Below are 16,520 nucleotides of genomic sequence, written 5' to 3' on the forward strand. Positions count from 1 at the left end.
TTAGCTAAATTGCCTGGACTATAGTGGAAATGCGCCATTACAGATGCCACAGTTACATTACACCTCGGAAATACTTTAGACTAGAGATCACTTACTTACATATACCCCCCCCCCCTCCAGTTAGTCTTTGTCCTGTTTGTGCCCCCCACCCCCAACCCCTCCTCATCCTCTTCCTCTAAGTCACATGGTTTCAGGGAAATGCTCTTGTACTTTCACTTTTACTGATGCAGCTTCTTAACATACAGATCACGTTCTCCTCTGGGAGGGGTTTTGAGGGGAGGATCTAACAGAGCCCGGTCTCTATATATTGGATGAGTACAGGCAGAGTCTTTGAGAAAGCAGCACAGACTGACCAGGCAGAGGCACAGACAAGGAGAAACCTGTTCAAAGGTGAGTGTATGCATTTACTTGTTTATTTTTTTCGGGCTGTCAATTGATTAAAAATGTTACCTGCGATAAATCATATAATTTTCATAGTTGTCTTGTAATTAAAGCAGAAGTGAGTGATCCGGTCGTTTTGGCTAATGCTGCGTTCCAGGCAGGCTTTTGAAATCGTAAATTACAGCTTCAAGTCACAACTTACGACTTTGTAGCGTTCCAGGCAACCCACTCGTGTTTTTCCGACCTGTTTTACCGGTGAAAGTCACTATAACGGCCACTCGTAACTTCCGACCGGTGAACTCGTACCAGATCGAACTGGTACGACTTCACGGTCGGAAAAATACGAGTTTCCTTGAACGCACCATAACAGTCCTCGTCGCTACGTCACCACATTCACGGCGTTCCTTGGCTGCACACACAGCCCTGCATGCCGTTCTCTCTCCTCATTGGATAAAAACTGTAGGATACAATAAAAGTTTTCTCCTGGGCTCAGAGCAGAGCAGAGTGACTGACAGACCCGTGTTTCAGACCAAACACTCTATAGAAGTGATTGCTGTCGGAAGATATAACTATTTAAGACTTATATTAACACAAATATATCACTCACTTCTGCTTTAATCACAAATTAATCCCACGTTTTTGATCTGTTCTAAATCAACCTTATTTTTCAAGTGTTTAATTATGAATCTAAGTGTGTTTGTATAGCAGCCACAGATCTTATAAAATGTACTTTCATATCCTAAAAATACCATTTGAAGTCTGTTATGACAGAAAATATTCCTTTTAAGAACTACAAAAACAGTGTGTAGGTTCATACTATAACTAAGACTGAGTATCAGCCTGTTAGCTGATGAGTTGTAAAAAAAAAAAAAAAAAAAGGAAAAAGACGCAACTCCCTGATGATTCCAATACCAGGAAAAAGCTGTACTAAGTTACAGTAATGAAGAGTGACTAGAAAACAGTTTGTCTCAAAGGGCTTTACATAGCACCGTACTGTAACAACACCTTCTGTTCCAAGGAAACTCTTTGTAACAGGGAAAACACAGGAGAAAGCTCAGGGTGAGCAACAGAGGAGGGATCCCTCACCCAGGACGGACAGACGGGACAGAGATGTTGTTACAGACAAGAAAACAGTTAATAACACAGAATATGGGAATCATGGAAATGTTAACAACAGCTGAAGGAGGAAGCTTCTGGCCAGCTTAATGGGAGGACTGGATGGCAGACTGGTTAGTGGGAAGGGAGGAGGCAGCGATGCAGGCGGCGGTTGGTGCAGAGACATGGAGGAGAGGAGAGGAGAGGAGAGGAGAGGAGAGGAGAGGAGGGGAGGGGAGGGGAGAGGAGAGGAGAGGAGAGGAGAGGAGAGGAGAGGAGAGGAGAGGAGAGGAGAGGAGAGGAGAGGAGGAGAGAGGAGAGGAGAGGAGAGGAGAGGAGAGGAGAGGAGAGGAGAGGAGAGGAGAGGAGAGGAGGAGAGAGGAGAGGAGAGGAGAGGAGAGGAGGACTTCATGTAACCCGATGTGTCCCTCCCTGTCTAAGCCAATAGCAGTGTAGCTATAAAATGGTGCAGAGCTACCTGCGCAGATGGAAGAAGGCGGTCCTAGTCACGTGTTTTATGTGGGAGCTGAAGGAAAGGTCTTGGTCAAAAATGACTCCAAGGTTCCTCGCAGTTGTACTCGGGGTCAGGGTGATGCCATCTAGAGTAGCGATCTGATTAGAGAACGAGTCCCTGAGGTGTTTAGGTCCAAACACAATGACCTCAGTTTTATCTGAATTCAGTAGCAAGAAGTTAGAGGACATCCAGGATCTAATGTCTTTCAGACAGTCTTGCAGATTGATGAGCCGGCTTCTGTCATCTGGCTCCATGGACAAGTAGAGTTGCGTATCATCTGTCTAATAATGAAAATTGATTGAGTGCTTCTGGATCATATCGCCTAATGGCATGAACAGAGACGAGACTCTGTCTGAAGCTATAAGGACATCGTTAGAGACTTTGACCAGAGTTGTTTCAGTGCTATGGTGTTCTCTGAATCCAGATTGGAAAAGCTTCAAAAAACGTGTTACTGTGCAGATGTTCATAGCTGCCTATAGCTGGCTAACACATCTGGGTTTTTGAAGTAAAGGATTAATGGGGGTCAGCTTGTCCTCTCAGAGAAATGTGGCTGTTCATAGAGTCAGACTGTAGTAGTTAGTTACATCAAATGTCCTCCTATTACAAATAAGAATTGTGATCTAGTCTTTAGAAAATGTTTCATAAAATAAGTATGGTTTGTTAAACAAATATTGTTTTCCATACAGATCCATTTGTATTCTCCTTTTTCTGACTCTGTGTTGAAGTTGGAGGAGAGTGCAGCTGAAAGCAGGTAAGTCAGTCAGTAGTTATCTAACAACTACATTTATTTGCAGTGAGTTGCATCACAGTTTTCTCTAATGGAAATTCTTCTCTAAACCTTAAGATTCCCTACTTTACATATTGTGATCAACAAAACAAGACAGAACTCCTTTAAAAAATGTAGAGTCCAGTTTTGCCCTCTTGTATTCCATGTCTTAGATCAGTGGCATGTGGTCACTTTCACAGATCGGCAAGCAGCCCCCCACCCCACGACCAGAAACACTAATGTGTGATTAAGTTGTTTAATAAACCATCCACACTAAAAGACACAGTTTCATGATTATGTTGTGTCTTTCATCCTAAACTCAGAGTCTCTCTCCTGCATCTTGCTGCCCTCTGCCTGGACATCTTCAGCTTTACTGCACATACACACAGCCATCCCATAATGATCGAGCAGTGATTTTATTTAATCCCATGAACTATAAACATGGTCACACATTGTCAGTAAGTCTCTGTAGCACTTTCTGCACTTTGCTGTAGCGACTGTGTATCTTTCAGTTCTTCATGTTGCTGCAGAATTATTGTCTGCTCCTCGTCAGTGAAACACTCCGCTCTGCTGCTGCAGCTGCTGTCAGACCTGTCCATGTCTGTGAAAAGTTACTTTTACAAAATACTAGTTACTTTTATAGAGCAGTCATTTGTAAAGTAATTTGACCCTTTCTTGAGAGAAGGAACTAGTTGTATTCATTTCCAACACTGCACATTACACAGTTCTGGTTTTCAAGTTGAAAACACTTATGCCAGGCAGTTTATGTTCTCACAAAAATGTAACCCTACCTGCATATTTAATTTAATCATGTTCTTCCCCTTGCAAAGATTTTGTGTTGTTGTCTCTGGACTGGTGGAGAACCTGAGTGTTTCATGAGTGTTGCTGTGTAGTTATGGATTCTATAGCAGCTGACTAAATAAAATGCCTTATTTCATCAGTGTGATCCAGAGGATGACAGTGCTGCTGGACACCCAGAGGAGACGATGGCAGTACTAGTGGAAGAAGAATCTGAAGTCAACTCTTTGCTACACCTGCAATCAGTGTGAAAGGTGACATTTCTGATTCATTACCAGTTATTCTCAGTCACTGTGAAGCAATTCTCACATCAAAAACATAATTCTCACAATTTAAAGCAGAACAGTTACAGTTTTTCTCATTCACTTTCCAAAAACTTTTCAAATGTATTTTTCAAAACATTAAAGGGATAGTTCACCCAAAATTTAAATTTCACTCATTATCTACTCACCCTCATGTCGCTTCTCTGAGTTACGGGGGGGTCCGCGCAGCAGTATTTGTCCATATAATGGTTGTGAATGGATTCCACTTTTCTTCGTAACAAAAAGACACACCAAAAAACATCCAAATACCTCCATGCTGCTCGTCTGTAATGTCCCTCTTGTATTGAAGCCCCAACATGAGAAATTGTTCCGCCGGTCAGTGAACTGAGACACTGGGAGCTTCCGCTACAAACAAGCTTAAAATATATATATATATAAATATATTTTTTCGGAACAATTTCTCATGTCGGGGCTTTAATACAAGAGGGACATTACAGACGAGCAGTATGGAGGTATTTGGATGTTTTTTGGTGTGTCTTTTTGTTACGAAGAAAAGTGGTATCCATTCACAACCATTATAGATCCAACCATTATTACAGCTCTTAGTTGACATGAGGGTGAGTAGATAATGAGTGAAATTTGACTTTTGGGTGAACTATCCCTTTAAGCTCAAATATCTGGAAAGTTAGTTCATCACACATCTGAATTACTCATATTGTACGTAAAACCAAACTGCATTTCAGTCAGACAACTTTGAAATGAGAACAAATAATTTATTGAGTATAAGCATTGCAAGCTGAAGAACAGCATAGTTAGCATATTCTTGAGCATGGCTGCAGCAGGATTGATTGTAAGTATTGCAAGCTGAAGCACAGCATAGGTATCCTTGTGCATGGCTGCAGCAGTTATTCGTTCCCTGAATGATCTGGTTTTCCAGACATTACAGTGAATGAAGCAGACCCCCCAGGGGATCATAGAGACAAAGCCCACAGGTGGATGCTGGGGAGGAGGTGGGTTTGCAAAACCTCATGGGATACATGTATGTGTATGTATATACATGCATGTGTACATATCAAACAAAACTGACATGATCTCTATGGCTGACTGTGGAGAGGTACAAAGGTTTTTGTTTTGTATTGTTTTTTTTAACCCATGTAAGGGAGGAAAACCTATAGACCTATGACTACAGTCTCCCCACTTGTGGTTATTTGTTTGACACAATGCACAATATGGCATCTTTAGTTTTTACTGTTTCCACTTCATAGTCTCTTTGAATTGATGCGGTAATTTTATAAACATAATGAAATAAATATGCAATTACGTGCAACATGTGTCTATAACGTTTTTTTGTTTTCATTTAGAATCTCACACTGCTATAATAAGAGAGCAGGTCGTTCCACACGCTGCATAAAGTGCCCTTATTTTTCACTGAGCACCTGCCCCCCCAAATGTCTGTGCACACCACTGAAAGGAGCTGTTGTAAGACTGTGGCCAAAAGTGTTGCTGCAGTCAAATTCAAAACACAGCAATGTGTTGTTGCCCCCCCCCCCCCCCCCCCCCCCCCCCACTCTCCAGGCTGCCAGATAGCCACATGCTAACCTCTGCTCTGCTCACTCACACAGTCGGTCTCAATGTAAAGATGATCACACCTCTCTAAAACATGTTAGTTACTACCTGCAGTCAGAGGGAAGGATCTATATCTGTTATTATAGGAAAATATATGCTGTGTGTTTACATTTCTGTTGTTTGAGCAGAGTAAAAAGCTAAATATTCACCTCACCACTCTGACGCTTTGTGTGTGTGTGTGACACACCGGAACTGCATCTTCGTGCATGTTCTTCACGCCATAGATGAATTTAACGACACGAGCAGCTCAGTGTTTTCACAGTCTGAGTTTTCTCCTCCACTTTAACACATGACGAGTGGAGACAGGTGAACTGACCGGGTCAGACTCGTCTCATGAACCGCTCCACACATTCACTGTCACTTTATTTACCGTTGGCTCGATTTCACCACAATTCCTCTCTTTTTCAACTTTCACTTTGTAGCTACTTCTTCCCTTTAGCTTTAGCTGATGCAGGTTGAACAAACTATCTGCTCACAACAGCAGGTGGTGTATCGGACAGCAGAGTGATAAGCCGCTTATTTCTCCCATGTGATATCAAGGAAATATGACCATAGCCGTTATTAGAAAGCAATCTTTATTATTATGATTATTAACATTTTATTGCAATCTCAATTGGAGATGTTTTAGCTCCCTTCTATCCACAACTCACTTGTAGCTTAACTGGCAACCTGGATGCTGAAACACCACTGACGCTGTGATTGGTAGAGAGCACTGGGTGGAGCAACAGGCCAAAACACAAAACATAAACATGATTTGCAGGCTGCAAATAACATTTTGCACATGAATATTCAGGCTGTGCTGTTGTTGTCAGTTAAATCAGTATTTAAATTAACATGAGTCTGTAGTCTCTGGTGACATGTTGAGTGATTTTATGATTACTTGCTGTACATTTCTTCCATACAGATTCCCTGGCAGACTTTTATACAGTTGATTCAGAAATATGTTGCTGTTTTCAAAATTACATTTAGCTACAATAATAACATTACTGACATTAGAGACAAACAAAAACTGTACAACTGACAGACAATGAAACTGAAACTAACTAAGCTTTTTACATGCAAATAAAAACACAATGGCCACTGGAAAAACATTTCATATTCAAATGAATGTTGTGTTCATTGTCCTGCAGGTGCCATCGATTTGGAAATGAGTGAAAATAAGGTGAGAAATCCTTTTTTTCTTTTCACAAGATTGAATCACTATTAACTTCTTCCCACTGAGTGACATTACTTTTGTTTGTACATAATTGTTTACAGGCGACAGTGGAGACTTTTGGGGAGCTGAACATGGAGAATCAAAAAGAAACTGAAAAACTTCTTCAGAGACTCCATCTTCCAGACAAACATCAACAGAAGTTGTCACCAGCAGATTTTCTTCAAGTAGGTCGACCAGTGAAACAGGACCATGAAACATCTGAGGAAGATCTAGCTCGTACTTTTCTTCAGAGGTTGATGATGTTAGACTACAGAGCCAGATATATATCTGTAAGACAAGACAGTGCTGAGGTGAGCCATTCAAAACCAGTGTCAGGAAAGGGAAACAGTGTGTTAAGTGCTATTTTGAGAAGAAAAAAGGGCTGTGACCAATCAAGTCAGACTCACATTCATCCAATGGACGTTCAAATGGCAGTGTTTCACTGCTCAGACAGCTTCCTGAAGCAGAACATGGTGACCAAGCTCTCACAGTGTCAGTACGCCTTACCTTTGCTTGTCCCTGACCCAGTCACAATGGAAGTTGAGTGTCCTCTGTGGACATTCAGACAAATAAGAAAAACATGGAAGAAAACTGAAGTCAAAGATAATTCACCCATCATCACCATGAAGAGTTTGACCATCTGTGAAGCTGAGACCCCCATAGTGTCATTTTTCCGCCTGGGTTCACTGTCAGTGTCTAAATCTCATCTGATCAACACTTTGATCAACGACCGCCACAACACCTTCTTCCACAGAGACTGTCCAGGTAGCACCAAGTCTCGCCATCTGATGGATGGTGTAGCAGAGATTGCCTGGTACTGCCCTGCTGGGAAACTCAATGATGCCTTCACTGACTGCACTGCCTTCTGTAATCTTCATGGTGACGCTCTGTCGATGGAAAAACAACGTGACATACTGATTGAAAAGTCTTCAGTCAATGTTGTTCTTGCACCAACTCTTCAAGAAGATGACAAAGTTCTCTCAGATCTTCTTGAGTCTCCAAAGCCTCTCATCTGTCTCATTGCTGATGACAGTTGTGATGCTGAAGAGATAACAGAGGGGAAATTCATAATGGGTCTTAAAGACAGAAGCCAGTCAGACATCTCTGAAAAACTAAGAAGGATCATTACAGGAATCTTGTCTGGACCACATACATCCTTCCAACTTGAAACCATGGCCCAGGTCTCTGGAATCAGAGTGGATGAAGCAGACACAGTCTGTCAAACAGGGAAGTCTGCTGCTATGAAAATAGTGGATTTACTTCAGCGGATGGATGTTTCAAAAATCAAAGATGAATTCCTCCCTTGTCATGGCCGACTGTGGCATGAGTGGTGCAAAATAAAGAAAGAACTGTATCACCTCACAGGGAGTAACATTACGGAGGAGGAATGTAAAAAGGAAAGAGAACTGAAAGAAATACGGCAAAAACAATGTGATGCTTCTCACAGGAAACTGGTGAAAGTGTTCACTGAAAGTCTCTCCACTTTGACATCGACAGACAAAGAGTATTTCCTGAAATGGACTCAGATCTTAATGGATGCCCTCTCCACAGATGAGCTCACATCAATTCTCCAGAGATATGATGAGAAGTGGTCTGAGGTCTTGGACATGAAGAAGAAACATGACAAATCTGACAGCGGTGATGAGAAGCAGAAGAAATCTGAGAAGGAAGATCATGACAAGATGTTAAAAACAAAACAACATGAGCTTGAAAAAATATCAGAAAAACTGCAGTCAGTGAACTTTGGCTTGGAGCACATCTTCAGAGAAATGGGACAGATCTATGAAGCCCATAAATCTCTGAAGAAACAAACACAGAGTAAACAGACTGACTGGTCTAAATACCCTGAGCTGGCTGCAGAGCTGATGATATCAGGACATCCCATGGAGCTGATGGATGGTGATGCAGGTCATGTGCCTCTAACATGGATCTCTGGTCTTTTAGATGAAGTCATCAAGAAACTGGGCGACAAGAGAGTTTTTGTGTTGTCAGTTTTGGGCGTACAGAGCAGTGGAAAATCAACCATGCTGAATGCCATGTTTGGGTTACAGTTTGCAGTGAGTGCTGGCAGATGCACCAAGGGGGCCTTCATGCAGCTGGTCAAAGTGTCAGAGGAGATGAAGACAGAGTTGAAGTTTGACTATGTTCTGGTGGTGGACACTGAAGGACTGCGTGCTCTTGAACTAGCAGGTAACACCACTCACAACCACGACAATGAACTGGCAACCTTTGTTGTTGGTCTGGGAAACATGACACTGATCAACATCTTTGGAGAGAATCCAGCTGACATGCAAGATGTTCTGCAGATTGTTGTCCAGGCTTTCATGAGGATGAAGAAAGTTAAACTTTCTCCAAGTTGTGTGTTTGTTCACCAGAACGTTACAGATATTTCAGCTGCAGAGAAGAACATGGATGGAAAGAGACGCCTGCAGGAGAAACTGGACCAGATGGCCCAACTCGCTGCCAAAGAGGAGGTCTGTGATGTCCAGTCTTTCAGTGACATCATTGCATTTGATGTGCAAAAAGATGTGAAATACTTTGCCCAGCTATGGGAGGGAAGTCCACCTATGGCTCCTCCAAATCCAGGTTATAGTGAGAGCATCCAAGAGCTGAAGAATTTCATTGTCTCTAAAGCTTCACAGTCTACTGGGTTTACTCTGTCACAGTTCAAAAGCAAAGTTCAGGACCTGTGGAACGCCCTACTGAACGAAAACTTTGTCTTCAGCTTCAAGAACACGCTTGAAATTGCAGTGTACAGAAAACTTGAGGTTCAGTACGGGGACTGGACCTGGGCCCTGAGGGACAACATGTTGACTGTTGAAGACCAGATGTATAACAGAATTGAAAATGGAGAATGTGACAAGATTGAGCTCAGTGATCTTAATAAAGAAATGAGCAAAACATATGAAGAGACCACAGAAGATATGAAAAAGTACTTTGATGATGACAGAGACAAAGAAATGTTGGTTCAGTGGCGAGGCCGATTTGAGGAAAAGATCAAGGAGTTTCATGCTGAACTGGTGAGAGGAGTGAAAAGAAAACTGAATGAAGTTATCCAGCAGAAAAAGGCTTGTAAAGAGCTTGATGATCGGAAGGCAGAGTTTGAGAAGAAGCTGCTTCAGAAAAGCAAAAAGCTCGCTCAGAAGTTAAAACATGAGGCACAAGATGAAGAGAAACTGAAACAGCAGTTTGACTCTGTTTGGAGCGGCTGGGTGAGAGAACTAACTGCAGGTATAAAACCTACTGAAGACATCAACTTGGAGGAAGATCAGATAAATATCCTCCAGGAGCTTGGATTTGAATGGAAACTAATAGATGAATGCAGAAACAGTCGCAGATACAAAAACATATCAGTGGCTGGTGATTACTCTCAGTATGTGGCCCAGAAAGGGTTTAAAGAAAAAATGATCAGCTTCTTCAAAGGCTCTTTACAGTTTGAAGATCAACAACAGATCAGATCCCTGATTGACGATGTTGAAAAACAGTCACTTGATGCAATCAAGAACAAACCTGTAGCTACAAGTGGCTACAGTTCAACTTACTTACAAGAAGTGGCCAAACATGTTAAAGACAAAGTGACAGAATTTGAATCAGAGAGGAAATATGTTCTGAAGAAGGAGTTCACAGTTGATATCTCACTGTATGTGTTTGACAGAGCAGGGCGTTGGCTTTCAGAGTCCCACAACAAATTCAAGAAGAAGAATGATGCATTCATCTATTTAGACAGCAACAGAGATCAATATTACAACATTTTCAGAAGCTACTGTAAAGGAAGTTCTTCTGCTGTTGTACTCGGAGAACTGATCTGTGACAAACTGAAGGTTTCCACTGCTGAGGCTGTCTGGAACAAGACTGCCAAGGATCTGGCTGGAGAGATGAGGTGCAATGTCCCAGCATTCAATGAGAACAGACTGAACCTGGAGAAACATGTGTTGAAGTCACTGGCAGAAAGAGAGAACTTCAAAGATTTCATGACCTACATCCAACAGCCAAGAGAAAGTGTAGAAAACTTCATAAAAGAGGAGGTAAAGGAATACATCTCACAAGATAAAGCACGAGATACACTGAAGAAAAATATTGAAGACCTGAAAAATGCTGCGAGTAAAGACTTATTTACAGCAACAGACAAAGTCACAACTCCGAGAGGAAACATAGACATGTGGCTGAGGGAATTTTCCCATTTGATAAAAGACAAGTTTAAATTTGATATAATTTGTCCTGAAAACTTCAGAGACATAGACGATTTTGAGTTTCTCAAAGAACAGATAGAGAAAGGCCTTGACTGCATCATGAAGCAGATGAGCAGCCTCTCACTGAAAGAGATGAATGAATCCAGACTGAAGCCTGATCAAATCCTGATTGATCAGCTGTGCAAGTGCTGCTGGGAAAAGTGTCCATTCTGTGGAGCTGTTTGCACCGAAACAGTTGAAAACCACAGTCCTGAAAAACACAGTGTTCCTTTTCACCGATCTAATGCAGTTATAGGACGTCGCTGGAATGACACAACGGACATGGTTGTTGAATTCTGCTCAACAAGTATTGCAAGTGACTGGGGATTTCTCCATGGTGACTCAAAACAGTCCTTTCCCTATAAACAGTACTGGACTGCTGGTTCACCTTTTAAAGACTGGAACATTACCGCTGGTGGGTCTAATCTGGCATTCTGGAAGTGGTTTGTGTGTCATTTTCAAAGTGATCTGGAACGCCACTATGGGTTAAAATTCCAGGGCGACGGATCAATTCCCAGTGAGTGGAGGAGATACACAAAACTTGATGCAATTAAAAGTCTGGATGAGATGAAGTAGCTAAATTCAAACAAAACAATCAGACCCCAAACCTCATTGTCTTATTCATATTTAGACTTAAAACACACAGCATTGAGGAATGTCTGGCATAAACATTTATCTGATCATGTTAAAGCAGAAGTGAGTGATATATTTGTGTTAATATAAGTCTTAAATAGTTATACACTATATTACCAAAAGTATTCGCTCACCCATTCAAATGATCAGAATCAGGTGTCCTAATCACTTGGCCTGGCCCCAGGTGTATAAATTCCCTTAGTTCCAGTGAAAGGAACTTTGAATGCTTCAGGTTACCAAAACATTTTGGACGATTCCATGCTCCCAACCTTGTGGGAACAGTTTGGAGCGGGCCCCTTCCTCTTCCAACATGACTGTGCACCAGTGCACAAAGCAAGGTCCATAAAGACGTGGATGACAGAGTCTGGTGTGGATGAACTTGACTGGCCTGCACAGAGTCCTGACCTGAACCCGATAGAACACCTTTGGGATGAATTAGAGCGGAGACTGAGAGCCAGGCCTTCTCGACCAACATCAGTGTGTGACCTCACCAATGCGCTTTTGGAAGAATGGTCAAAAATTCCTATAAACACTCTCCTCAACCTTGTGGACAGTCTTCCCAGAAGAGTTGAAGCTGTAATAGCTGCAAAAGGTGGACCGACATCATATTGAATTCTATGAGTTAGGAATGGGATGGCACTTCAGTTCATAGAATGAGTAAAGGCAGGTGAGCGAATACTTTTGGTAATATAGTGTATCTTCCGACAGCAATCACTTCTATAGAGTGTTTGGACTGAAACACGGGTCTGTCAGTCACTCTGCTCTGCTCTGAGTCGAGGAGAAAACATTTATCGTATCCTACAGTTTTTATCCAATGAGGAGAGAGAACGGCATGCAGGGCTGTGTGTGCAGCCAAGGAACGCCGTGAATGTGGTGACGTAGCGACGTAGCGACGAGGACTGTTATGGTGCGTTCAAGGAAACTCGTGTTTTTCCGACCTGTGAAGTCGTACCAGTTCTATCTGGTACGACTTCACAGGTCAGAAGTTACGAGTGGCCGTTATAGTGACTTTCACAGGTAAAACAGGTCGGAAAAACACGAGTGGGTTGCCTGAAACGCTACAAAGTCGTAAGTTGTGACTTGAAGCTGTAAATTACGATTTCAAAAGCCTGCCTGGAACGCAGCATTAGCGAAAACGACCGGACCACTTACTACTGCTTTAAATCATGATGTTATCTAAAGTTTGTGAAATTCTTGTCAAGAAATGTTTCAGTGAAGGTGAAATCATCATTATGTTGTCTTTTCACTTATTTAAGAGAGGGGAAAAAAATATATATAAAAAAAAAGATTCAGTGATGTTTTAAGTTTCATGAAAATATTTGAATTTTGAGGTTCAGTCAACATGATTGTAAGAAGGCTGGTGAGAGAAATGTCATAAATTGAATGGAGAAGAGAAGAGAGAATGGAGGGGAAGTTTCTGAAAGAACCTGTGTAACTAACTTCTAAACTCATGTTAATAACAAGTGTTGCCTATATTAAGTCTTTAAAAGTTTAGTCATGTTAACTGATACAGAAGCTTCATGTTGATGACGTATTTGAAGTGTTCAACTCTGATATGTTTCTCTTATTTCTAATCATTTGTCATTGTATCTAGATCAGCATTAGCTCTGTTGTTGTGCTCTGCTCAAGTTTATCTGATATGTAACTTACTGCAAAGAATCTAAGTCACGTAAAGACAATATTACTAAGCTTTTCATCATTTATGTTGTTTTGTTCTGTATTTGATTCTGATATTCATTAATGGCAGTCATGTGATAAAAATGTTTCTAAAGTAGTGTAACATGTATCTAACTTAGCTTAAATTAAACTTAGTGACAATTAATGACAATATTAATGGTAATTTTATGTTCAACTGTGCATTATTGCTTGGTACTGTATAATATAATAGCCACACCATATCTATAGAAAGAGCATGTTTCTTGCTTGTTTGTGAACCAACATCTTATTGTACTAGACATCTTGGAGTTGATCCATGGTAAATAGTAAATTCATCTAAACTGCTTCTATATGATAGATCCTGATTGGCATTTGTTTTAAACTGATAATAAAATCACATAATGGCTCTTAAACGTTCTGCTTTATTGTCTCATAGGTATCACACCATCTTTCACTTCAGTTTTTATATCTCATTTGTAAGCATCTGAAGTGCATTTGTGAGGACTTCTAAAACCAGGATTCACAAACAGTCTCAGTCCTCCCTTTGTACGTGACTTATTGTGATCAATAAGGAGAATTAAAGGTAGGGTTGGAGATCTTATTCTGTGGCATTCTTTACTGAATTGCTTGAAATCCTCTCCACACCCTAACTGCAACCAAGTAATGTAATGCTTTTTCACAAAATGAAAAAAGTCTGCTGAACCATTTCATGCTGCTTCTGATAGAAAGCTGTCAGAACACGGTGCAGTGCAGTTTGTTGTGTATTTGGCAGCAAAAGAGACCAACACAATATTTTTTAATTATATGCTTTTCATTAAAACGTTATATTCCTCACCTGGGTAGGATGTAAGGGTGCACACACACACAATGCTCAGATATTTTGAAGTTAGTTGGTATTTCATCTATTCCATCTGTTTAATTGAAACTATTACTGTGTTATTTGTGTTTTAACTTTGTGGCATTTTTATTTTTATGTAAATTTTTCATCAATGCAGTTTAAACAGTGGAATTCATTTTCTGTTGGTATAAAAAGAAGTTTTATCATGTGAAAGCTCTACAACAATTGAAATAGAAAAACAACTGCACACTGACACGCTGTATGCTAACTGGGGCATTTTACAGTATAAAGTATTCACTTGTCATCATCACTGGACAAATGTGCAGTTGTATGTTGCAGCCATAATGTAGTTTTTGTGTTTGAACACTAGGTTGGAGCATTGGGAAAGAATATACAGTGGGTAGGGATAGTTTTCAGACCCCTTATTTTGCAGCTTTATGTTAAAAATAAATAAATAAATAAAAATTCTCATGACCCCATCATGACAGCACAAACCTAGACCAGCTGTATGCATGATTTGGAAAGGCACACACCTGTCTGAATAAGGCTTTACATCTATTTGCATATTAGAGCCAAATGAGATCCATGACGTCGAAGGAACTGCCTGAAGAGCTCAGAGACAGAATTGTAGCAAAGCACAGATCTGGACAAAGCTACACAAATATTCTGCTGCACTTGTTGTTTGTAAGAACACAGTGACCTCCATCATTCTTACATAGAAGACGTTGAGGTCTCTTCTTAGAGCTGCAGCCATCTGACCAAACTGGACAGTTGGGGAGAAGAGCCGTGGTTAGAGAGGTAACCAGGAACACACAGAGATCCTGTGTGGAGATGGGATCAAGTTCCAGAAGGTCAACCATTGCTGCAGCCTCCATCAATCTGGGCTATATGGGCTTTATGTACAGCTCCACTACTTCCTGAACTTAAAGCTGCTCTTTTATTTCCTGTCTTACATTACTGGATGAACTGATTAATCCAGGTGTGTCTGAGTAGTCACAACGGTCAGACACACCTGGATTCATCAGTTTATAATGTAAAACAGGAAATAAAAGAGCAGCCTTAAATTCAGGAAGTAGTGGAGCTGTGTGCACAGAGCCCATTGTAGAGTGAAAAGAAAAAAAGGGAATATCCACACACTGGATTAAGGCTCCCATTTATTGGATAATTGCAATGTTTGGACCAGACGTGGTCTTCCTCAGGCAACTAGAGAAATAGCTTGACAGGTAGCAGGCATATGTATAGGCTGAAGGCCTGATGACATCACACCTCTGTCATTAGTTGGATGGGCTTCAACTTAGTATGCACAGAGGTAAAAAAAAATGTACAATAATGTTACACAACACAATACAAAATATACACAGATACACAGGTCAAGTGTTTAAAAGATATACACAAAGACATGGGATTACAGTCGATAAACAACAAAATGCATAAAGTCTAAAGAACATTATTACTATTTGGAGATTTAAGTGTCTTAATATTTGACACAAGATGCAACATTTTTCAACTCAAACTGATTTTGGTAGATGAGAGAATCAATCAATAGACATCCCTACATACAGTTTGTATGTACCTCTAGAAATTCCTCATAACCTTTACACAATCTTAAGCTTTTGTCACATTACACCCTGGAAAGTAGAATAAATTCAATCTTACATTTATGAGCTGTATATACACAATATAAACCTCCTTATCAAAGTGAAAAACAACAACATTTAGTTAAATGATTTCTGGCTGTATGACCAATACTGTTGATATTTCAAAGGGGTGTGATGAGTTTCTATAGACACTGTATATGTTCAGTCTTTGTAAACTTCCAGTGTCTTATAAAAATGTTTAGTCCATTTGTTGTGTAAATGTTTTTTTTAATGTATTAAAACCCTGAAAGTGTTCTACAGTCGACTGCTGTGCAGCCATGCCAGGCAGGACGAGCATGGCTGTGCAGATGGAAGAAGAACAGAGGATCACAGTGAGAAAACACAGTGAAGAGGTGGATAAGAAGGCCGTGATGAGACAGGAACCACTGGTATACATGGTATGATAATGGTATACCATAGTACAAGACAAGAAATGTAACAATAAACAATAAAAAAGACAATAAGTCTTGTTGTCTTAAAAAAAACTTTGATTTAAATCACATTGTAGCTCTCAGAAAATGTTAGCTAGGCTTTAATAAAATGTCACACAGCGGTGTTAGTTGTATAATAACCTGTTCAGACTCTTTGACTCTTGTTCATTTTGATCAAAAGTTCTTCAATAAATAAGACATATTGTGTAGGTTACATGTGCCCACATCAACAAGATCAGTATTCTAAAAACTGACTTGAATAATATAGATAAATGAGAATCAGATTCTGAACTGCTGTCGGCTGTAAAGAGACAGATGAAGATAAACATAAATAAATGCACATAGAAGCATACAACATATATATGTAGAAAATATATGTATAAAAAAACAGCAGGTGAAGAAATATGTAGGGATATGAAGATGTAAAAAAAATATATATATATAAATATGAATGGAAT

At 40.4% G+C, this 16,520-nt stretch overlaps 1 protein-coding gene across 1 annotated transcript; it reads left to right on the forward strand.

Annotated features, from left to right (window-relative positions):
• Positions 1 to 342: 342 nt before the first annotated feature.
• Positions 343 to 11,443, forward strand: LOC310992940 (interferon-induced very large GTPase 1-like; the record flags this gene model as incomplete). The annotated part of the gene is made up of 5 exons (XM_083981169.1): positions 343 to 390; positions 2,677 to 2,741; positions 3,698 to 3,808; positions 6,574 to 6,605; positions 6,701 to 11,443. Exons 4-5 carry the CDS (start codon positions 6,591 to 6,593, stop codon positions 11,441 to 11,443), a joined length of 4,758 nt encoding a protein of 1,585 aa, XP_083837295.1. The 5' UTR covers positions 343 to 390; positions 2,677 to 2,741; positions 3,698 to 3,808; positions 6,574 to 6,590.
• Positions 11,444 to 16,520: the final 5,077 nt, after the last annotated feature.

This window comes from Trachurus trachurus (assembly GCF_905171665.1).
Source record: "Trachurus trachurus genome assembly, chromosome: 10".
Classification (NCBI taxonomy): Eukaryota; Metazoa; Chordata; class Actinopteri; order Carangiformes; family Carangidae; genus Trachurus; species Trachurus trachurus.